We start from the raw sequence: 25,042 nt of genomic DNA, 5'->3' as shown, positions 1-25,042 counted from the left end.
ATGTCTTAAAGTAATGATGGACTGTTGTTTCTCTTTGCTTATTTGAGCTGTTCTTGCCATAATATGGACTTGGTCTTTTACCAAATAGGGCTATCTTCTGTATACCACCTCTACCTTGTCACAACACAACTAACTGGCTCAAATGCATTAAGAAGGAAATAACTTCCACAAATTAACTTTTAACAAGGCACACCTGTTAATTGAAATCCATTCCAGGTGACTACCTCATGAAGCTGGTTGAGAGAATGCCATGACTGTGCAAAGCTGTCATCAATGCAAAGGGTGGCTATTTGAAAAATCTCAAATATAAAATATATTTTGAATTGTTTAACACTTTTTTGGTTACTACATGATTCCATATGTTTTATTTCATAGTTTTGATGTCTTCACTATTATTCTACAATGTAGAAAATAGTCAAAAATAAAGAAAAACCCTTGAATGAGTGGGTGTTCTAAAACTTTTGACAGGTGGTGTATATAAATACAATATATGGTGTGTGCAACATTTTTCGAGCCTGTAATCGGGTAAGGCACTCCATCCTTGATCTCTTCAATCTTTACGTCTTTGAGAATGTTGGCACAGAGGCACTTTCTTGTGAGTGTAGAATGACCACCTCTGATTTCAGAGACAAACAAACTAATCACACATCAGATGGGTAAACTACAATGCAGGATCAATGAGTTAGCCAAATAACTATTGATTTTCTGGTTCATTAAGAAACATAGATATGTGTTTTTGTTGAGTTAATTAGACCAGGGATGGAGGGGAACTCAGTCGGTGTCTCAACTTACTGTGTGAAAGTTAGAATAGTATAATACACAAGGTGCAATTTAGAAATTTGGGTAGGCAAATTTCAGCAAACATTTTTTAGATTGGTAAATTAGTCTAGACAGTTATCTAAACTTGTCGTAATCACACTCAATCAGATATCATATTCAAAACTGCAAACATTTCTCTCCACCCTATGTGTAGAATTGTAGGAAATTCGAGCTGTAAAACGGCATAAAAATATCCCCGACCCATGACAAAGTGAGTAGAAGAATTGCATGGAATTTGTTAAAAACTAAAAGTTATTTCAGAATATTTAGGCAAGTTTGCTACTATTTAGGCAATACTTCTCTACTATGGGCTATTTATTGCCTTATCTCCTTACTCCATTTGCACACACTGTAGAAACATTCTTCTATTGTGTTATTGACTGTACTTTTGTTTATCCCACGTGTAATTCTTTGTTGTTTTTTGTCACACTGCTGTGCTTTATCTTGGCCGGGTCGCAGTTGTGAATGAGAACTTGTTCTCAACTGGCCTACCTGGTTAAATAAAGGTGAATTTTTTTTTTAATTCAAAAATAATATTTTTAAATAGCTGGCTAACTCATTGATCCTGCTTTGTAGTATACCCCTCTGGTCCAATATCCATGATAGATCAGCCAAAAGCAGTGCTTGAAGTGGGCTGAAATAGGTGCCGGTACACATCCAGGGGGGCTGCACTGCTGTAACACATGGACAATAAATTTGTATCCTATTTTGGGTGCTGTTTATATTAAGGTGCAGGAACTCCACAATATTTTCCGTGGTGGAAAAAGTACCCAATTTTCATACTTGAGTAAAAGTAAAGATACCATCAAAGAAAATGACTCAAGTAAAAGTAAAAGTCACCCAGTAAAATACTACTTGAGTAAAAGTCTAAAAGTATTTGGTTTTAAATATACTTATGTATCAAAAGTAAAAGCATAAATAATTTAAAATGTCTTATTTTAAGCAAACCAGACAATACGATTTTTTTTTTTTTTTAATTTACAGATGGCCAGGGTCACAGTTCAACACTTAGAAATAAGTTACAAACGAAGCATTTGTGTTTAGTGATTCTGCCAGATCAGAGGCTGTAGAGATGACCAGGGATGTTCTCTCAATAAGTGCATGAATTAGAAAATTGTTCTTTCCTGCTAAGCATTCAAAATGTAACAAGAACTTTTGGGTGTCAGGGAAAATGTAAGGCGTAAGAAGTACATTATTTTCTTTTGGAATGCAGTGCAGTAAAACTTAAAGTTGTCAAAAAATATAAATAGTAAAGTAAAGTACAGATAACCCCAAAAAACAACTTAAGTATTACTTAAAAAATATTTTCACTTAAGTACTTTACACCACTGAATATTTTAAGCCAATATTCTCTAAGAGGTGCAGTTACTCAAGCAGTAGAATATGTGATGTGCTATAACTCAGTCCCAGCATGTTCCTGGCCAAGTCAAGCACTAGCCAAAAGCCTGTCTAGGTTACAACTACAACGGGTTTGGTAGTTTATTCCTCTGGGCTCCTGGCCTCTCCCATGGGCTTAAACAGACGTCTATATTTTGGGGTCGTCACACAGGCTACACCCAGGCTTCTGGTCGGCCTGTCGTTCCAGCTGTATGGTGACTGAATGGAAGTTGTAGTTGGAGAAGCAAGTTTGGGTAATCTCCCTTAGAACTGGCTGGGCATCCACTAAGTCATCTGTGGAGGGAAAGGGAAATGCAAGTATGATGACACTAACCAAATCACAATTCTGCAAGTCACTATGGTCTGATCAAGTCATGTCATAAATAGTGAAAACGGCAGTGGTATTTCCACAGAAAGTGTAATACTCTGATATATGGCAAACAAATATAAATGGTAATGAATACAATAAAGCCATCATCATCATCATTATATATGAGAGATGTAACATAACAGTAGATTACTGACAGCCTGGTCCAGCTACACTCACCTATAGCCACGTGTGCTGACAGCACCGTCTGGTTCATAGTCAGGGCCCAAATATGGAGGCTATGGATAGACTTCACCCCCTTCACTGCCAGCAGCCGATCCCTCACCTCACCGTGCTTCACTCCAGCTGGGGTGCCTGGGAAGAGATCGAGAGGGAGGGAAAGATATGGATTTCATTACACGCACACACGCACAGAGGAGGGACTGGGCACAAAAGTTTGGCAAATTAGGTCCCTTTTAGACATGTTACAATCATCAACTCTTACGCAAAAACATATCCTCGTGGCTGTCGTCAATATAAGTCATTCCTAGTCTATAGTAAGACGGACACTTTGAGATAATCCCGAAACAGGGATGTTAGAGGGAATTCCATGTTTTACCTTCCATGAGGACCATCAGGATGTCTCTCAGAATGGTGATGGTGGTTCCCAGGACAAATATGGAAAACAGGAACGTACAGATAGGGTCAGCTATCTTATACTCGGGCTGTGGGAATCAGAGAAAGAGTGATTAAGGACCATTCTCATTACATAGTTTAATATTATATCTTTTCTTGCCTTTATTTAACTAGGCGAGTCAGTTTAGAATAAATTCTTATTTACAATGACGTCCTACAAGGGTCAAACCCGGATGATGCTGGGCCAATTTACGCCGCCCTATGGGACTCCCAATCACAGCCGTTTGTGATACAGCCTGGATATGAATCAAGGTGTCTGTAGTGATACCCTAGCACTGAGATGCAGTGCCTTAGACCGCTGTGCCACATGGGAGCATTATCATACATTATCTTTACATCTTTTCCCCCCAATATATTTGACTTTAGTCAAGACATACTTGAGGAAATCTATGACGTCCCAATCGCACATTGAAACACGTAAAGTTTGTGCTCTTACAGCATCATAAAAGGGATAATTATATTGAAAATTGCCACAATGTCAGTCAAAAAAATACACCATGCTCAAAAGTTCCATTTGAGAACATGACGCGGTAGATTTTAATGCCTACGGGGGTGCATGCTCAGCACATGAAGATAGTGAGAGATTATCACACACAGGAAGGAAGAGGGGGAAGAGTCTAAAAGTCACACTGGGTTTACTGTGAAATGAACCTGTAAACTTCTGTGACCGAGTGGTACATTATGTACTGCAGAGATACTTCATTTGTTTGTGCAAGCTAATAAATCGCGAAGTGGATAGTCCACAATTTATAATAAAACGTAGCTAACTAGAAAAGTAGTTACAGTATATGGATCTTCCATCAATTACTGCTTGATTCATTGTGTTTTGCTGAGAGTTTTCAATCGTATTTATGCTAAATTTATGCAAATTCAAAAGGACTTTTAACTGAATCTATGAAATTAGACTAAATACCTAATATTGTCATGGCACTATTTGGGACACTACTGTGTTTCATTCTAATGCAGAGTATTCAGCTATCTAAATGATCAGATCAAAATTACATCTTACGAAAGCCAGGGAGAGTGAGTCAACACTAACATCCTTATCTAGCCTGCCCATTTTCCCTCAGCCCTAATCTCCTCACCCCTTCGCCCTCTCCACCTCAGTTGACCACTACCTCCCACAAAGTGAAGGCTCCTCAGAGGAAGAAGGGTAGGACCATTCTCCTCAGTGAATTTCTTTATATTTTTTAAACACGTTACCAAATAATTGATGAAAACACACTGCTTTGCAATGAACGACTATGGTAGCCTCACAGCACTCTGTAGGGTAGCACCATGTTGTAGCCTGAGGACAGCTAGTTTCCGTCCTCCTCTGGGTACACTGACTCCAATACAAAACCTAGAATGCTCATGGTTCTCACCGCCCACCATAGACTTACACAGTCATTCTGTGTAAGTTACACAGTCATTCTGACAACTTCCAGAAGACATCCTCCAACCTATCAGAGCTCTTGCAGCCTGTTGTCCACCCAATCAAAGGATCAGTTACATTAATTTTGTTACAGCAAGCTAGCACTACATAACATATTTTGAGCAACAGTTTTGAACAAATGTATTTATTTGTAAGAGAGAGAGAGAGAGATTTTGTGCTATTTTTTTGTTGCTTTTATTAATTTATTACCACAGTGGCCACCGGTGTAACTGCTAAATTGCTTGCTGACTGTACTAGCTAGCATGATTGGAGCGGGTTTACTACCGCGTTAGTTCTAGTAGCTATGTTGACTATGACATTAGCTAATATGGTGACAATGATGTAAGCTGTGGGTAGCGGTTAATGGTTATGATATGAAGGTTTGGCTTGGAAAGGTTTTTTCGCCTGGTCACAGACAGCTGTTGTGCTGTCCACAAGCCAAGAATGGAGAAAGGAGGAGAGTGCGTAGATGCGAGAAGGAATTATACAACGAGCAATATGATCATGATCATGCTGTTTGCATGTGGCTGCTTTGAAAGTGAACTGTGTTTGCGTGTGATCAGTGGTATATTCATTCTTCCGATTCTGTTGAAAAACGTGTCTTAAATGGAAGCAAACGGAACAAAACATATCTGAATTTGTCCAATAGAAACTCTCGTTTGCAACTGTTGGACTAATGATAACACGCTAGATGCAGGCAAGAGTGTGCAAGACGGTAATGAATGTGTCACTGTATGTCACCTTGATTACACAAATTTGTCTCTTGACCTGTGAACCTAAGTTGTTGTGGTGGCAGCGTAGCCTAGTGGTTAGAGCGTTGGACTAGTAACCGGAAGGTTGCGAGTTCAAACCCCTGAGCTGACAAGGTACAAATCTGTCGTTCTGCCCCTGAACAGGCAGTTAACCTACTGTTCCCAGGCCGTCATTGAAAATAAGAATATGTTCTTAACTGACTTGCCTGGTAAAATAAAGGTTAAAAAAAAATTAAAAGTTGTAAATGTTTATTCATAAGCTAGGTTGTAGCAACGTTATGATGGGTATAGGGAAAATTTGAGTATCATGTAGTAGCCTAAACCTAGCAATGTTACATTGAACTGGGTGAATGGAATATAAATGACAGTCATCCAATATGCTTTAATAGAAATAATAATAAAAAATGATCATCCTCCCTAATTTTAAAGGTCACTGAACGCCCCTGCTCCCAAATGACCCCAGTTAACCACTTTCTCCCCATCACCCAGTTGACCACTACCTCTCACATGACCCCAGTTAACCACTACCTCCCACATAACCCCAGTTGACCACTATCTCCCACATCACCCCAGTTGACCACTACCTCCCACATAACCCAGTTGACACTACCTCCCACATAACCCCAGTTGACCACTATCTCCACCATCACCCCGGTTGACCACTGCCTAAAACATGACCCCAGTTAACCACTTTCTCCCCATCACCCCAGTTGACCACTACCTCCCACATGAAACCAATTAACCACTACCCCACCATCACCCCAGTTGACCACTATCTCCCCCATCACCCCCGTTGATCACTACCCCTCCCATCACCAATGTTGACCCCTATCTCCCCATCACCCCAGCTGAACACTACCCCTCCCATCACCCCAGTTGACCACTACCCCTCCCATCACCCAGTTGACCACTATCTTCCACATCACCCCAGTTGACCACTACCCCTCACATCACCCCAGTTGATCACTATCTCCCACATCACCCCAATTGACCACTATCTCCACCATCACCCCAGTTGACCACTACCTCCCATATCACCCCAGTTGTTCTCTCACCACTGACCTTGAAGAAGATGATGATGGCGCTGACCAGCACGCTGATGCTCTGGAGCAGGTCTCCCACCACGTGCACGAAGGCAGCACGCACGCTGGCGTTGGCCTGAGGTCGTGACTCCGACAACTCATACTGCTGAACGTCCACCCCACCATGCTGCTCCAAATCTCCGTTTCCATGGGAATGGTTTTCCTGGGTACCGTTACCGTGTGAGTGGTTACTTTTGCTGCTGTGCCCGTGCCTATCACTCACCGCGTGGCTGTGACCGTGGTTACCCTTGTCGTTGTTGCCGTGGCTGTGGCTGTGCCCGCTACTGAGGCCCCCGTGGCTGTGCCCATGCCCGGACTGGTGCAAGGTAAAAGCCATACTGCCCACAAGACGTTCAGAAAGACAAAACATATTAAAAGCCTTGTTATTAGACATTATAAATGTTCATATAGGCTTACAACAAGTTATAAAGCATTATACCTGGATGCATTACTGCCACATTGAATCTTCATACTGTGGAAGATATCTGTAGGCTGTTTACATGACAAAACTTATATATCCTTGATACTGTCACATCTACTTGCTACTGTTGGGTAACACTTTATTTGGATAGTCTGCAGAGCATCTATAGATGGACTATCTAGACTATCAGTAATACGTCAACTAATTACTGTATCTGCTAACCCTAAACGTAGTTCTAACCCTAACACTAACCTTAACACTTATCCTAACCTTTTCCCAAACCTTAACCCTTACCCTAACCATTATTCTAAACCTAACCCTAACCCTAATAGTAACCTTAGCAAGCAGTTGCTTATTAACAGATAGTTTGTTGATAGTATGAAAATACAGACTATCCAAATAAAGTGTGACATATTGTGGTTTGATTTTCACTTGTGAGTCACTAATATCTAGTCCTACGCGGGAACCGGTAACAACCCGAAAATACTATTTACAGGGAATAAAACCCACGGCAATCCACACTAGTTTCTTAGCTTGTCTGTCATCAGTAGTCGTCAATTGTAAACACTATATTAGTCATGGTAACAGCAGACCACGTCAATTCCAGAAGATGAATTAGAAGTCAATTCATGAATGGAATCGAATGTCTCCACGAACATTTCAGTTCATGAATGGTGAAAAAATGGGCTGCGTTTCGGGTCGGTGGACTCACATGATGTTTGCGAGCACAGCGCAGCCTGAGGTAATGAGCATGATGGTCCCCTCGATCTCGTAATTAGCTCTGATGAGCCGCTGCACGGCCAGGTAGACCAACACACCTGTCACAAGCCAGATGGTCACCACCGAGAGGAGAGCGCCCAGGATCTCTAGAGGATAGAGGGAGAGGACACACACACACACACACACACACACACACACACAGGAGAGGAGAAAAAGAGAACACACCATGTTTAAATCAAGGGAAAGGCAGAGATAGAAATGATAGAAATGTCATGGACAGATATATGACAGTAAAGAGATGCAGGAAAACCCATTTGATCTTGCCAGCAGTCCCCGGCACAAGACGTACCACATAGTGAGAGCCAAGAGGAAAGGTCTCCAATAAGAGACACCGGTAGCCTAGTTTTACAAAACTCCTGTTGAAAAGTGAACCATGGTACTATTCACCTGAAAGGGAATTGATGCATGTGATTTTTTTAAAGTATGATTTGTCAGGTTCCTATTGTAAAGACCAAGATGCACAATCACAATGCTAAAACAACCATTAGGTATGCTCTTCTATAGACATACTAAATCCCTCCACTCCAACTTATTTGTTCCAGAAAGCATGTGAGAGTATAAAGCACACGCATTGAGTATACTATCGACGGCTTATAGTAGCTTTCAACATTCACTGGCTTGTGATATTGGGATACATCAATTATTTATTATTGATGAAGATGGTAGTGATGATGAGGATGAGTATATTATGATGATAATGATGATCATGACGAAGATGAAGATGATGATGTTGATGAATAATGACAATAATGATGACAATGATGATGATGATGACGATAAAGACAAATGATGACAATGATGACAACAATGATGATGAGGATGATGATCTCACCTGCACGATGCCAGCCGTAGCTGAGCGTGCGTGTGGCGGGTCTGGACGAGAGCCACAGAGACACCAGGCTGATGATGAAACTGGTGAAGTCTACCAGCAGGTGGGCGGCGTCTGTCATCACCGCCAGACTCCCCGCAAAGTAACCACCTACAGACAGATAGAGGAGTGAGAGAGAGAGAGAGAGAGAGTGAGTGAGTGAGTGAGTGAGTGAGTGAGTGAGTGAGTGAGTGAGTGAGTGAGTGAGTGAGTGAGTGAGTGAGTGAGTGAGTGAGTGAGTGAGTGAGTGAGTGAGTGAGTGAGTGAGTGAGTGAGTGAGTGAGTGAGTGAGTGAGTGAGTGAGTGAGTGGAGTGACTGACTGACTGACTGACTGACTGACTAACAGCTAACTAACTGAGTGCTGACTGACTGACAGACACATAGAGTCTCTGACTAACTAATCGACAGGCTAACCAATAGTCATGTGTCATTTTACCCCTCACCCAGGATCTCTCCGATCATGAAGACCAAGCAAACAGCCGAGACCACATAGAGCCTCTTCCTGGCCAACTGCTTCTCCCGCTCCCTGTCCTCCGTAGCCTGGCTGTTGTCATGGCAATGATGGATGTTTCTGTCCTTCTCCATCTGCATTATCTCATCTGTGGACACACTGTAGGGGGGGGGGCAGGAAGGGGAGACAACAAACATATGGATTATCCAAAAAGGAGGAGAAGAGGGGGAGGAGGGGGGACAGTAGCAGAGAAAAGACTGAGGCAGAGCCTGTAAGAATGTCTGTCCCTCTCAAGTTGTGCCCAGAAAGACCAGACAAGCGAGATGGATGTCATGAAAATCATCCAAGAATTAGGAGGAGGGGGAGGTGGAGGAAGCGGAATGGAAAGAAGAGAGAAAGACAGGCTGAGCAGAGTTTGTAAGAAAGGATGGTCCTCTCGATTGTGCACAGGTGTACATGTGGCTAAGAGAAAATGTTGCTGTTTTAAAGCTAATTTCCTGCAATTCTGAGGCAGAGAGAAAAAAAATGTCAGTGCGGGTGCTTTTTTCTCAAAATGTAAATTCTACATCTGTGATGTTAATTACATTGTCTGTGATGTTAATTACATTGTGTGTATTAAGCATGACATACATCTTTTTTAGTAATATGTGTCACGCCTTGGTCTTAGTATTTTGTGTTTTCTTTAATTATTTGTTCAGGCCAGGGTGTGACATGGGTTTATTGTGTTGTTGTATTGTGTTTTTTGTAGGCATTGGGATTGTGGTTGATTAGGGGTGTGTCTAGCATAGGCTTGGCTGCCTGAGGCGGTTCTCAATCAGAGTCAGGTGATTCTCGTTGTCTCTGATTGGGAACCATATTTAGGTAGCCTGGGTTTCACTGTGTCTTTCGTGGGTGATTGTTCCTGTCTCTGTGTTAGTGTTCACCAGACAGGCTGTATAGGTTTTCTTGTTCCGTTTGTTGTTTTGTATTTGTATAGTCATTACATGTATTCTCTATTCGTCATTAAAGAACATGATTAACCACCACGCTGCATTTTGGTCCGACTCTCCTTAAACAGACGAACGCCGTTACAATATGTTTATATTTGTCTGTCGCATTTAAGTGAGTGAGGGTCATTAAAACTGTAACAATGTTGTATGTTGTGGCTACAAGTTGTAGTATGCCCAGTGCCTCAAGTGTTTTTACTGTGTCGTGTCAACAGTGTGTTCTTTCCAACACCCCAGGGAGAATACTGCTGTACCATATACAGTCATCCAGCATATACAGGGCACCTCCATTTCAGAGCCTGTTTGGTACATGAAAGGAAACCTATCAGGAAAACCAGGTTGGTAGGGGGCCTTATTTGCTCCAATGTTGATCATTTACATTATTTGGGTTATATCCATAGCTAGGGGCCGTATGAGAGTCATACGTTGGTACACTGGGGTCATGCCTTGAACACTGAACCAGTTTCATCTGTTTGGCTAACTGACTAACTGATGTGCCTCTGTTTGTTCAACCTTGTAGCTCCAGAGCTATCCTACCTTTAAATCCCCAACTAGGGACCAGATAATGGATGTGATGAGAGAGCAGTGTTGAGGAGTAGTGAGTAGTTTAATTAGTAATTAAATACATTTTGTAGCTTGGTGGTAGTTAATGACTTTTTTGCCATGTAGTGGTGTAGCTAACTACTGGAACTACACACTAAAATATGGTTGAAGTAGGACATTTCCTTTCTTTCCTAATTCTCACTTGAAACATAGTTTGTGTGTTCAATAGGACAATTTACACATTCTGTTAACATCTGACTCCAGAGAAATTTGTTCTTGCAATTTGTAGTCTAGGACATTTCATATTTAGATATGATAATTTATCGTAAAGTAGTTTGGATGTAGTGAACTCACTTTTCAAAGTAATGTTAGTTAAAGTGGCAATCAGCAGTAGAAACAATAACAAAGCATACTGTTTCAGTAAAAAGCTGAGCTATGGATGCAGGGAATGACCATCAATGATATCAAAATTATAGTTTTAACTATGTTTTGGGGCTATATAGTGTTTGTTTATATTTACTAAAATTGGAGTAAAACAAGCTTATATTTTGGGTTCTGATGGGGTATGACAGTTAAACTGAGCTCATTAGGTATTTACAAGTTATATTCTTCAATAATCAATATATCATTCATTTTTAAGTCCAAAAATGGATGTAACAACTGCCGATTGACCCTTTAAGTAAACTATATTTTCTTAAGCGTAGCTTAACTTCTGCTAGTGTTAAGTAATTGGTCAACTATATTTTCAGAGTAGCTTTCCCAACACTGTGGGAGAGCGTTAATACCACATTTGGTGAGAATGCTATGAAATAAGGAAAGACACCGCGCACTTTAGCATGACAATTGGGTCTAAGCTACGTTTAACATCGGAGGCAGAAGGACGGTGAACTGACAGTACGTTATTACCACGATAGCAGAGCACTGGTGGGGTGAGACACTTCTGAGTTTTCTCAGCTGAGCTCCTATCATCCTTACTGTGGGGCAATTGCAAACCCAGAATTAGAACCCGTGCGCAAATATTTTTTCTCTCGCATGACTGGAGTATTAGGCTGTCTAAGATTCTCAAAAAAGTTTTTTAAATTCTATACATGAAAATACCAATTCAAATAACTCACCATGGGTGCTCAATACCCTCCTCGTACACCAATTACATCTTCCAAAGTTTATTTTACAACATCACAAGCGGTCTTGAACCTCCAAGTTTGCGCAACACTACAGCCAGCCAGAACCAGACCCGTGTGTACAATATTGTAGGCTATAACCCACCCAGCCTTGCAGGAGGCGAGGCTGAACTTGAGGACAGATAACGCCTAATAAGGTGATCTCAAGGCTGTCTGCTGTATAGAAAACATTATAAAACAAACTGTCACATTAAACAGACTAAAATAAATGTGAAATAAATGTGACTGCAGCGTATGAAATGTGAGAACTAGGCCCAATCACTCATTAGCATAATTCAATAATCATATCGTCCTAATCATGTGCATATGCTTCAAGTGAAAAAATATATAAACTAATTGTTGCTGTGGAAATGAAGGAACAAATTCAAATAAATAACCCCTACTTATCGAATTATATTTAGGCTAAAGTTTAAATTTCCATTTTGGTTATTTATCAGACGCCCTTATCCAGTCATATTTCGATGTCATTTTGTTTTCAGATATGATAAATGTTAATTACATAATTGAAAACAACAAACTGACACTTTCAGACAATAAATAAACGGGCTACTTTACCTTTCCATGGTGATGCTATACATGGTGCCTTTCTCGGTGACCAGTTGAGTTTTCTCTGGATCCTTTCTGAACATGATTGAGTGCTTCAGGGACGACAATAAACAATATAAAACTGGTTACAGTAAACAATATAAAACTTGTTAAACTATTAACACCCAGCCAATATATTTAGACAGAGAAATAAAAAAAGACAAAATAAAAATGCTATTTTCTTTTTTTTAAATTGACTAATGTAAAATAAATAGGCACATTTCCAGTGTTATCATCATCTAGATCTCCTCTCATAAAAGAGGACAAGTTCCATGCATCTTCAAATATTGTTTGAGTGACAATGCAAGCAGTGTTAGTATTTGAAGCCTTGTGACCAAGCACCGTGTGCAAATGTAGCCTCTTGCAGCAACACCTTTAGGCAAAAGTTTCTCATTCGGAGAGAGGGTAGGAATTTGAATAAGATATATTCTGTTTCGAAAAGGTAAGATTCAGTAAAATAGGCAGTGGTGGAAAAAATGCTCAATTGTCATACTTGAGTAAAAGTAAAGATACTTTAATTGAAAATGACTATCATGTTTCAAGGTAAGACCCAGATACAGACAGAGTTGAATTAACAACTGTTTATTAATCCGACAGGGGCAGGAAAAATGACAGGTCAAGGGCAGGCAGGGGTCAGTAATCCAGATAGGTGGGGCAAAGGTACAGGATGGCAGGCAAGCTCAGGGTAGGCAGAGGTCAGTAATCCAGATAGGTGGGGCAAAGGTACAGGATGGCAGCCAGGCTCAGGGTAGGCAGAGGTCAGAGCTGTGAACCATCAGATCCTCCTCTCCACCCTCTCCGAGTTGGGCATCTCCGGCGCGGCCCACGCTTGGATTGCGTCCTACCTGACAGGTCGCTCCTACCAGGTGGCGTGGCGAGAATCTGTCTCCTCACCACGCGCTCTCACCACTGGTGTCCCCCAGGGCTCTGTTCTAGGCCCTCTCCTATTCTCGCTATACACCAAGTCACTTAGCTCTGTCATAACCTCACATGGTCTCTCCTATCATTGCTATGCAGACGACACACAATTAATCTTCTCCTTTCCCCCTTCTGATGACCAGGTGGCGAATCGCATCTCTGCATGTCTGGCAGACATATCAGTGTGGATGACGGATCACCACCTCAAGCTGAACCTCGGCAAGACGGAGCTGCTCTTCCTCCCGGGGAAGGACTGCCCGTTCCATGATCTCGCCATCACGTTTGACAACTCCATTGTGTCCTCCTCCCAGAGCACTAAGAACCTTGGCGTGATCCTGGACAACACCCTGTCGTTCTCAACTAACATCAAGGCGGTGGCCCGTTCCTGTAGGTTCATGCTCTACAACATCCGCAGAGTACGACCCTGCCTCACACAGGAAGCGGCGCAGGTCCTAATCCAGGCACTTGTCATCTCCTGTCTGGATTACTGCAACTCGCTGTTGGCTGGGCTCCCTGCCTGTGCCATTAAACCCCTACAACTCATCCAGAACGCCGCAGCCCGTCTGGTGTTCAACCTTCCCAAGTTCTCTCACGTCACCCCGCTCCTCCGCTCTCTCCACTGGCTTCCAGTTGAAGCTCGCATCCGCTACAAGACCATGGTGCTTGCCTACGGAGCTGTGAGGGGAACGGCACCTCAGTACCTCCAGGCTCTGATCAGGCCCTACACCCAAACAAGGGCACTGCGTTCATCCAACTCTGGCCTGCTCGCCTCCCTACCACTGAGGAAGTACAGTTCCCGCTCAGCCCAGTCTAAACTGTTCGCTGCTCTGGCCCCCCAATGGTGGAACAAACTCCCTCACGACGCCAGGACAGCGGAGTCAATCACCACCTTCCGGAGACACCTGAAACCCCACCTCTTTAAGGAATACCTAGGATAGGATAAGTAATCCTTCTCACCCCCCCCTTTAAGATTTAGATGCACTATTGTAAAGTGACTGTCCCACTGGATGTCATAAGGTGAATGCACCAATTTGTAAGTCGCTCTGGATAAGAGCGTCTGCTAAATGACTTAAATGTAAATGTAAATGTAATCCAGATAGGTGGGGCAAAGGTACAGGACAGCAGGCAGGCTCAGGGTCAGGGGAAGCAGAAAAGGTCAAAACCGGGAAAACTAGAAAACAGGAACAATTGCGAGACAGGAACAGAGGTAAAAACGCTGGTCAGCTTGACAAAACAAAACGAACTGGCAACAGACAAATAGAGAACACAGGTATAAATACACAGGGGATAATGGGGAAGATGGGCGACACCTGGAGGGGGGTGGAGACAATCACAAAGACAGGTGAAACAGATCAGGGTGTGACAGTATCCCCCCCCCCACACACACACACACACACTCTAGGGGCGTACCTGTGCGCATACCCGGTTGACCGGGGTGTCAGCGTTGGAAATCAGTGATGTGGCCTGTGTCCAGGATGTCCTTGGCGGGGACCCAGCACCTCTCCTTCGGGCCATAACCCTCCCAGTCAACCAGGTACTGGAAACCCCTTGTCCTGAGGTCGAACCTTCATGAGACGCCTCACCGTGTATGCCGGTTGGCCATCGATGAGACGGGGTAGAGGGGTAGGCCTGGAAACAGGAGACAAAGGGCTGTAACATGGGTTTAATTAAAACCTTTTAAGGATCAGGCCCCTTTTCTAAAATGTTTGCCTAAAATTACATACCCAAATCTAACTGCCTGTAGCTCAGGCCCTGAAGCAAGGATATACATATCATTATTTTTTATTTTTTATTTTATTTAACCTTTATTTAATCAGGTAGGCCAGTTGAGAACAAGTTCTCATTTACAACTGCGACCTGGCCAAGATAAAGCCAAGCAGTGCGACAAAAAGTAGAATGTATGCACACATGACTGTAAGTCGCTTTGGATAAAAGCGTCTGCTAAATGGCATATATTATTATTATTATAAAAACAACAACACACATGGGATAAACAAACGTACAGTCAATAACACAATAGAAAAATCTATATACAGTGTGTGCAAATGTAGTAAGATTAGGGAGGTAAGGCAATAAATAGACCATTGTGGCGAAATAATTACAATTTAGCATTAACACTGGAGTGATAGATGTGCAGATGATGATGTGCAAGTAGAGATACTGGGGTGCAAAAGAGCAAAAATAAATAACAATATGGGGATGAGGTAGTTGGGTGGGCTATTTACAGATGAGCTATGTATAGGTGCAGTGATTGGTAAGCTGTTCTGACAGCTGATGCTTAAATTTAGTGAGGGAGATATACTGTAAGTCTTCAGCTTCCGTGATTTTTGCAATTCCTTACAGTCATTGGCAGCAGAGAACTGGAAGGAAAGGCGGCCAAAGGAGAAGTTGGATTTATGGATGACCAGTGAAATATACCTGCTGGAGTGCATGCTACAAGTGGGTGTTGCTATAGTGACCAGTGAGCTGAGATGAGGCAGGGCTTTACCTAGCAAAGACTTATAGATGACCTGGAGCCAGTGGGTTTGTCGACGAATATGAAGCGAGGGCCAGCCAACGAGTGCATACAGGTTGCAGTGGTGGGTGGTATATGGGGATTTGGTGACAAAACGGATGGCACTGTGATAGACTACATCTAATTTGCTGAGTAGAGTTTTGGAGACTATTTTGTAAATGACATCGCCGAATTCAAGGATCGGTAGAATTGTCAGTACAACCTCATGCTAATCGTATTAGCCTACGTTAGCTCAACCATCCCGCAGGGGACACACCAATGCTGAAGAAGTTTTAACTCTGGACACATGAAAGGTGGAGTGTATACGAAGTGTACAAGGCAACAGAAGAAAAACAGCAGAGGGGCTAATGATTTTAGAAAGGGGAAACGGGCCGATAAACCGGGGGGAGAGTTTGCGCGATTCCACCCGGAAGGACAGATGGTGGATAGCCATACCTTCTGCCTGAGACAATACCGGGGAGCCAGGGTTCGCTAGAAGCATGTGTGTCAGACATAAGGAAGTGGATGGCTGCAAACTTTATACTTTTACACTCAGACAAAACAGAGATGCTTGTTCTAGGTCCCAAGAAACAAAGAGATCTTCTGTTGAATCTGACAATTAATCTTAATGGTTGTACAATCGTCTCAAATAAAACTGGGAAGGACCTTGGCGTTACTCTGGACCCTGATCTCTCTTTTGACGAACATATCAAAACTGTTTCAAGGACAGCTTTTTTCCATCTACGTAACATTGCAAAAATCAGAAACTTTCTGTCCAAAAATGATGCAGAGAACTGTATCCATGCTTTTGTTACTTCTATGTTAGACTACTGCAATGTTCTACTTTCCGGCTACCCAGATAAAGCACTAAATAAACTTCAGTTAGTACTAAATATGGCTGCTAGAATCCTGACTAGAACCAAAAAAATGTGATCATATTACTCCAGTGCTAGCCTCCCTACACTGGCTTCCTGTCAAGGCAAGGGCTGATTTCAAGGTTTTACTGCTAACCTACAAAGCATTACATGGGCTTGCTCCTACTCATCTCTCTGATTTGGTCCTGCCGTACATACCTACACGTACGCTACGGTCACAAGACGCAGGCCTCCTAATTGTCCCTAGAATTTCTAAGCAAACAGCTGGAGGCAGGGCTTTCTCCTATAGAGCTCCATTTTTATGTAATGGCCTGCCTACCCATGTGAGAGACGCAAACTCGGCCTCAACCTTTAAGACTTTACTGAAGACTCATCTCTTCAGTGGGTCATATGATTGAGTGTAGTCTGGCCCAGGAGTGTGAAGGTGAACGGAAATGCTCTGGAGCAACGAACAGCCCTTGCTGTCTCTGCCTGGCTGGTTCCCCTCTTTCCACTGGGATTCTCTGCTTCTAACCCTATTTATTAAGGGGCTGAGTCACTGGCTTACTGGTGCTCTTTCATGCCGTCCCTAGGAGGGGTGCGTCACTTGAGTGGGTTGAGTCACTGATGTGATCTTCCTGTCTGGGTTGGCGCCCCCCCTTGGGTTGTGCCGTGGCGGAGATCTTTGTGAGCTATACTCGGCCTTGTCTCTGGATGGTAAGTTGGTGGTTGAAGATATCCCTCTAGTGGTGTGGGGGCTGTGCTTTGACAAAGAGGGTGGGGTTATATCCTTCCTGTTTGGCCCTGTCCGGGTGTATCATCGGATGGGGCCACAGTGTCTCCTGACCCTCCTGTCTCAGCCTCCAGTATTTATGCTGCAGTAGTTTATGTGTCGGGAGCTAGGGTCAGTTTGTTATATCTGGAGTACTTCTCCTGTCTTATCCGGTGTCCTGTTTGAATTCAAGTATGCTCTCTCTAATTCTCTCTTTCTCTCTCTCTTTCTCTGAGGACATGAGCCCTAGGACCATACCTCAGGACTACCTGGTATGATGACTCCTTGCTGTCCCCTGTCCACCAACTGCTGCTCCAGTTTCAACTGTTCCTGACCTGTTCACCAGACATATGCTACCTGTCCCAGACCTATTATTTGACCATTCTGGTCATTTATGAACATTTGAACATCTTGGCCATGTTCTGTTATAATCTCCACCCGGCACAGCCAGAAGAGGACTGGCCACCCCTCATAGCCCCATAGGCTGGGTTTCTGTATAGCACTTTGAGATATCAGCTGATGTACGAAGGGTTATATAAATATATTAGATTTGATTTGATTTGATAGCTTGTTGTCGATACATTTTACATTACATTTAAGTCATTTAGCAGACGCTATTATCCAGAGCGACTTACAAATTGGTGCACCTGGAGGTCGTCTTGAAGAGGGCCAACCGGACTCTCCTCCAGGTACAGCGGCGGTCAAACATCTGGGCAGAAGGTATGCCAACCTCTTCTTCCTGCTCGGGGAAGAGCGGGGCCTGAAACCCCAGGGAACACTCAAATGGCAATAGGCCCATGGCAGAGCAGGGAAGGGTGTTGCGGGCGTATTCCACCTACACAAGCTGCTGGCTCCAGATGGTGAGGTTGGCGGAGACCAGGCAGGGCAGAGTAGTCTCAAGGTCCTGGTTGGCTCGTTCCGACTGGCCATCGAACCAGGGGTGGAATCCAGAGGACAGGCTGGCTGACGACCCAATGAGGGTGCAAAACGCCTTCCACAACCGGGACGAGAACTGAGGGCCCCTGTCGGAGACCATGTCCACGGATAGTCCATGGATCCAGAAGATGTGCTGCACCATGAGCTGTGCCGTCTCCTTGGCCGAGGGTAGTTTGGGGAGAGGAATGAAGTGGGTGGCTTTGGAAAACCGGTCGACCACAGTCAGGATGGCAGAGTTGCCCTCAGACGGGGGGAGACGCGTGATGAAATCCAGGGATATGTGGGTCCAGGGACGATGAGGGACAGGCAGTGGTTGCAGAAGACCAGCCAGAACTTGCCAAGGAGTCTTGTTCTGAGCACAGACCGTGCAGGCGGTGACAAACACGGTGACATCTGGAACCATAGTAGGCCTCCAAAAGCGTTGTCGCACAAAGGCCAGGGTCCAACGGGATCCCGGGTGCACGGAAAGCCTGGAGGAATGGGCCCACTCCAGGACCGCGGAGAGGACAGAGTTAGGCACAAACATACGGTTACCTGAGCCCCCCACCCAGGGTTCGGCTGGGACCACTGCACCTCCCGGACTTGGTTCCCTATACCCCAGCTGAGTGCCGTCACCAGGCACGAGGTGGGAAGGACTGTCTTGGACTCTGGGGTGGTAACCGTGGGGCTATATCGGCAAGACAGGGCATCCAGGTTGACATTCTTGGACCCCGGCCGGTAAGAGAGGGAAAAGTTGAACCCGGTTAACAGCAGAGCCCACCTCGCTTGCTTTGAGTTGAGGCGCATGGCAGTGCGAAGATGCTCCAGGTTTTTGTGGTTGGTCCACACAATGAACAGATGTTCCGCCCCTTCCAGCCAGTGCCTCCATTCCTCCAATGCCATCTTCATTCCTCCAATGCCATCTTCACCATGGCATTGAGGCGGTGGGAGAAGAAGGCGCAGGGATGCAGCTTAAGTTCCAGGGTAGAACATTCTACCATGGACCTTAAGCTGCATCCCAGGGCAGCCCCCACTCCAAAATCCGAAGCATCAACCTCCATCACAAACTGACATGAAGGGTCAGGATGAACCAAGAAAGTAGCAGTGGTGAAGCGGTGTTTGAGGTCCTGGAACGCCTGGTCAGCGGCAGAGGACCACATGAACGGAACCTTGGTCAAGGTGAGTGTAGACATGGGGGAAACCAGGGTGCTGTAACCCTGGATAAAGCTGCGATAAAGGTTGGTGAACCCCAGGAAACGTTGCAGCTGCACCCTGGACATAGGCTGAGACCAATCCACCACCGCTCTCACCTTCCCGGGATCCATCTGGACACTCCCAGCAGAGATGATGTAACCCAGAAAGGGGATGGTGGGCGATGGAACTTGTACTTCTCTGCCTTCACAAACAGCTGATTCTTCAGAAGGCGTTGAAGAACCTGCCAGGATGTGGAGCACGTGTTCTTGGGGGGAGGATGTCATCAATGTAGACAAAGATGGACCAGTTCAACGTGTCGTGGAGAACATAATTTACCAGAGCCTGGAACACAGCAGGGGCGTTGGTGAGGCCAAAATGCATGATCAGATACTCGTGGTGGACGCTGGCCATGTTGAAGGTGATCTTCCACTCGTCCGCCTCTTGTATCCGCACCAGGTGGGAAGCGTCCCCACAATCATGTCCACATCACTAAGGCATTATCTTGGTCCACACACACCAACAGAGTCATGAAGAAGGCAGCACAACACCTATTCCCCCTCAGGAGGTTGAAAAGATTTGGCATGGGCCCTCAGATCCTCAAAAACTTCATCAGCTGCACTATTGATGGCAACTGCTTGGAATCCGCCCGCAAAGCACTACATAGGGTAGAGCGTACGTCCCAGTATATCACTGGGACCAAGGTCCCTGCCATCCAGGACCTCTATTACCAGGCAGTGTCAGAGGAAGGCCCTACTCGAGCCACCTGAGTCATAGACTGTTCTCTGCTACCACATGGCAAGCGGTACCGATGCACCATGTCTGGAACCAACAGAACCCTGACCGGCTTCTACCCCCAAGCCATATGACTGCTAAATAGTTTGTCTGGGTACATATTGGTTAACTATTTAACTACAGTGCATTCGGAATGTATTACGACCCGTTGACTTTTTCCACATTTTGTTACATCACAGCCTTATTCTAAAATGGATTAAGTTTTTTCCTATCTACACACAATACCCCATAATTTTTTATTAAAAACAGAAATACCTTCTTTACATAAAAATTCAGACCTTTTGCTATGAGACTCGAAATTGAGCTCAGGGGCATCCTGTTTCCATTGATCATCTGTCATGAGTTTACTTTCATTAATCTGATGACTGTTATTTATCGAATCAACTAACTATGTTTAATAGTTACCCGATTAAATTAATCATGTAACAATTAACTCATTAGGAATTTAGAATATTTTGGGATGAGTCGGACCACAGAGTGAAGGAAAAGCAGCCAACAGGTGCTCAGCATATGTGGGAACTCCTTCAAGACTGTTGGAAAAGGATTCTGTTTGGGATGAATCAGAATAGTTGGGTAACATAGATAAGATGTTTTATTTTCATTATACTGGCTTGGCAGGGTAGCCTAGTGGTTAGAGCATTGGACTAGTAACCGCAAGGTTGTAAGTTCAAATCCCTGAGCTGACAAGGTACACAATCTGTCATTCTGTCCCTGAACAGGCACTGTTCATAGGCTGTCATTGAAAATAAGAATTTGTTCTTAACTGACTTGCCTAGTAAAATAAAGGTTTAAAAAAGTAAATATGCTTGTGAGTTACTTCTCATTTAGAATGTATCTTATCTCTGTCCTGGGTTCAGTTACTTGGGCCGCAGAGAGGGGAGAGGTCAAGCTCGTAAACATATCTTTTAAACCATGTGAAGGGGTGATTGAGGGGGAACCAATTATATCTTGGCTCCACAATGTCTGTGTGCCAGTCACTGTGTCTCTGTGATCTTGTCCAGGAGGAGTGTATTTGATATATGTGAGTGGATGAGGTTTTGTTTTTGGTCCTGAGTGGTACCAAGAGCGAGATAAGAACATAGTTTAGGAGACCAAGCTGAACGATAATTTATAGCCAATGCTGTCTGGCTATGTGTGTCTTTGCTATAAAGGATCTCAGTTGCAATGTGTAAGCACTCTCCGAGAATTTATTTATAGACACTGAATTAATCTGAGAGTCACAGGGTTGTGATTGAGCTCATATAATTAAAGATGGACTTTATGATAACTCTGACTTGTGTGTGGTTTGCTCTCATGATTTGGTAATACAGGAAATTTCCACTACAATACCAAGAAAAGATGGTTGAGAGAATGCCAAGAGTGTGCAAAGCTGTCATCAAGGTAAAGGGTGGCTATTTGAAGAATCTCAAATATAACATATATTTAGATTTGTTTAACACTTTTTCGTTACTACATGATTCCATATGTTATTTCATAGTTTTGATGTCTTCACTATTATTCTACAATGAGAAAATAGCAAAAATGACAAAAAAACCTTGAATGAGTGGGTGTTCAAAAACTTTTGACATGTAGTGTATATAAGGTCCCACAGCTGACATTGCATGTCAGTGCAAAAGCCAAGCCATGAGGTCGAAGGGATTGTCCGCAGAGCTCCGAGACAGGATTGTGTCCAGGCACAGACCTGGGGAAAGATACCAAAAAATGTCTGTAGCACTGAAGGTCCCCAAGAACACAGTGGCCTCCATCATTCTTTATTTGTTTTGATTTAGAATGGACCATTATCATGCACTTGTCTCGAAACAGGGGCATAATTTGCAAATAAATTCATTAAAGATCCTACAATGTGATTTTCTGGAATTTTTTTCTCATTTTGTCTGTCATAGTTGAAGTGTACCTATGATGAAAATTACAGGCCTCTCTTGCACAATTGGTGGCTGACTAAATACTTTTTGCCCCACTGTATATGGGGCGGCAGGGTAGCCTAGTTAGAGCATTGGACTCGTAACCGGAAGGTTGCAAGTTCAAACCCCCGAGCTGACAAGATACAAATCTGTCGTTCTGCCCCTGAACAGGCAGTTAACCCACTGTTCCTAGGCTGTCATTGAAAATAAGAATTTGTTCTTAACTGACTTGCCTAGTTAAATAAAGGTTAAATAAATATGCACTTAAATAGCAAATGGAGGATGCATTTCACACGGTTTATTTTTATGACAGCCGGGTAGGCTGTACTCCTGTTGTAAAGACAAACAATGTGCTTAATATTAGGAAGGTTGATAAATAAATATAGTCGGCCTAACCTATAGAAAGCTGATGGGATCCTCCTCTTTTTAATAGAAGCAACCATTCTGTTTTCTCACGCAATTGCATAGCCTATAAAAATGTTGGGCATGAGCTCATGGGCTCTCATTAAGTGTTTGATTAGATTTGACGATCACATTTGCATTGCTATCAGAGTGATTAGAAGGACAATAGAGTGCTGAGTACCAGGCAGTTGGCACGTTTGGTAGGCTACTAATGACCATCAGCAGCATCAGAGTTTAGAGAAGCCTAATTACCTTAGTCACGTGGAATTTGATTGCCTTAATGACTCTTGACTGCTGGGTAACAGCCACTCAGCGGTGGTGAGATAAGAGAAATGATATCAGACTCATTTTCAATTGAGTGTCATAGCCCCACATTTAAAAGTATTTGATTGTGAGTTCAGAAATACAGTTATAATGTTTTGTTTATAATGTTTTTTTGTAATTTTTACAATTACAAAAGTAAACATTGGCTGTTAATTACATAATCATTTACATTTACATTTACATTTAAGTCATTTAGCAGACGCTCTTATCCAGAGCGACTTACAAATTGGTGCATTCACCTTATGACATCCAGTGGAACAGTCACTTTACAATAGTGCATCTAAAACTTAAGGGGGGTGAGAGGGATTACTTATCCTATCCTAGGTATTCCTTAAAGAGGTGGGGTTTCAGGTGTCTCCGGAAGGTGGTGATTGACTCCACTGTCCTGGCGTCGTGAGGAGTTTGTTCCACCATTGGGGGCCAGGGCAGCGAACAGTTTTGACTGGGCTGAGCAGGAGCTGTACTTCCTCAGTGGTAGGGAGGCGAGCAGGCCAGAGGTGGATGAACGCAGTGCCCTTGTTTGGGTGTAGGGCCTGATCAGAGCCTGGAGGTACTGAGGTGCCGTTCCCCTCACAGCTCCGTAGGCAAGCACCATGGTCTTGTAGCGGATGCGAGCTTCAACTGGAAGCCAGTGGAGAGAACGGAGGAGCGGGGTGACGTGAGAGAACTTGGGAAGGTTGAACACCAGACGGGCTGCGGCGTTCTGGATGAGTTGAAGGGGTTTAATGGCACAGGCAGGGAGCCCAGCCAACAGCGAGTTGCAGTAATCCAGACGGGAGATGACAAGTGCCTGGATTAGGACCTGCGCCGCTTCCTGTGTGAGGCAGGGTCGTACTCTGCGGATGTTGTAGAGCATGAACCTACAGGAACGGGCCACCGCCTTGATGTTGGTTGAGAACGACAGGGTGTTGTCCAGGATCACACCAAGGTTCTTAGCGCTCTGGGAGGAGGACACAATGGAGTTGTCAACTGTGATGGCGAGATCATGGAACGGGCAGTCCTTCCCCGGGAGGAAGAGCAGCTCCGTCTTGCCGAGGTTCAGCTTGAGGTGGTGATCCGTCATCCACACTGATATGTCTGCCAGACATGCAGAGATGCGATTCGCCACCTGGTCATCAGAAGGGGGAAAGGAGAAGATTAATTGTGTGTCGTCTGCATAGCAATGATAAGAGAGACCATGTGAGGTTATGACAGAGCCAAGTGACTTGGTGTATAGCGAGAATAGGAGAGGGCCAAGAACAGAGCCCTGGGGGACACCAGTGGTGAGAGCGCGTGGTGAGGAGACAGATTCTCGCCACGCCACCTGGTAGGAGCGACCTGTCAGGTAGGACGCAATCCAAGCGTGGGCCGCGCCGGAGATGCCCAACTCGGAGAGGGTGGAGAGGAGGATCTGATGGTTCACAGTATCGAAGGCAGCCGATAGATCTAGAAGGATGAGAGCAGAGGAGAGAGAGTTAGCTTTAGCAGTGCGGAGCGCCTCCGTGATACAGAGGAGAGCAGTCTCAGTTGAATGACTAGTCTTGAAACCTGACTGATTTGGATCAAGAAGGTCATTCAGAGAGAGATAGCGGGAGAGCTGGCCAAGGACGGCACGTTCAAGAGTTTTGGAGAGAAAAGAAAGAAGGGATACTGGTCTGTAATTGTTGACATCGGAGGGATCGAGTGTAGGTTTTTTCAGAAGGGTGCAACTCTCGCTCTCTTGAAGACGGAAGGGACGTAGCCAGCGGTCAGGGATGAGTTGATGAGCGAGGTGAGGTAAGGGAGAAGGTCTCCGGAAATGGTCTGGAGAAGAGAGGAGGGGATAGGGTCAAGCGGGCAGGTTGTTGGGCGGCCGGCCGTCACAAGACGCGAGATTTCATCTGGAGAGAGAGGGGAGAAAGAGGTCAGAGCACAGGGTAGGGCAGTGTGAGCAGAACCAGCGGTGTCGTTTGACTTAGCAAACGAGGATCGGATGTCGTCGACCTTCTTTTCAAAATGGTTGACGAAGTCATCTGCAGAGAGGGAGGAGGGGGAGGGGGAGGAGGATTCAGGAGGGAGGAGAAGGTGGCAAAGAGCTTCCTAGGGTTAGAGGCAGATGCTTGGAATTTAGCGTGGTAGAAAGTGGCTTTAGCAGCAGAGACAGAGGAGGAAAATGTAGAGAGGAGGGAGTGAAAGGATGCCAGGTCCGCAGGGAGGCGAGTTTCCCTCCATTTCCGCTCGGCTGCCCGGAGCCC

The 25,042-nt window shown here is 44.3% G+C and overlaps 1 protein-coding gene across 2 annotated transcripts; it reads right to left on the bottom strand.

The window, feature by feature from the left end:
* Positions 1-1,774: 1,774 nt before the first annotated feature.
* On the bottom strand, positions 1,775-11,767 carry LOC124012830 (zinc transporter 8-like). Of its 2 annotated transcripts, XM_046326822.1 has the most exons (8): positions 11,613-11,767; positions 8,961-9,127; positions 8,481-8,627; positions 7,581-7,734; positions 6,428-6,785; positions 3,123-3,228; positions 2,744-2,878; positions 1,775-2,490 (listed from the first exon to the last, which is right to left on the bottom strand). In XM_046326822.1, the coding sequence occupies exons 2-8, from the start codon at positions 9,106-9,108 to the stop codon at positions 2,345-2,347; spliced, it is 1,194 nt and encodes a 397-aa protein (XP_046182778.1). In that variant the 5' UTR covers positions 9,109-9,127; positions 11,613-11,767; the 3' UTR covers positions 1,775-2,344. The 2 variants fall into 2 exon arrangements, with proteins under 2 accessions (XP_046182778.1, XP_046182779.1); XM_046326823.1 differs by lacking the exon at positions 2,744-2,878 and having other exon boundaries at positions 3,201-3,228.
* Positions 11,768-25,042: the final 13,275 nt, after the last annotated feature.

Source organism: Oncorhynchus gorbuscha, linkage group LG24 (genome assembly GCF_021184085.1).
Source record: "Oncorhynchus gorbuscha isolate QuinsamMale2020 ecotype Even-year linkage group LG24, OgorEven_v1.0, whole genome shotgun sequence".
NCBI classification, from domain to species: Eukaryota; Metazoa; Chordata; class Actinopteri; order Salmoniformes; family Salmonidae; genus Oncorhynchus; species Oncorhynchus gorbuscha.
Note: the sequence above shows the minus strand (reverse complement) of the source record. Positions and strands in the feature narration are given on the sequence as shown.

Bases quoted from the DNA above. Each gene is read 5' to 3' on its own strand.
- LOC124012830 (XM_046326822.1), bottom strand. From the start codon at position 9,108: ATGCAGATGGAGAAGGACAGAAACATCCATCATTGCCATGACAACAGC. The intron at 8,628-8,960 runs GTGAGGGGTAAA...ATCTGTCTGTAG, and splicing joins CATGATCGGAGAGATCCTGG to GTGGTTACTTTGCGGGGAGT. The intron at 6,786-7,580 runs GTGAGTCCACCG...TCTTGTGGGCAG, and splicing joins GCTGTGCTCGCAAACATCAT to TATGGCTTTTACCTTGCACC.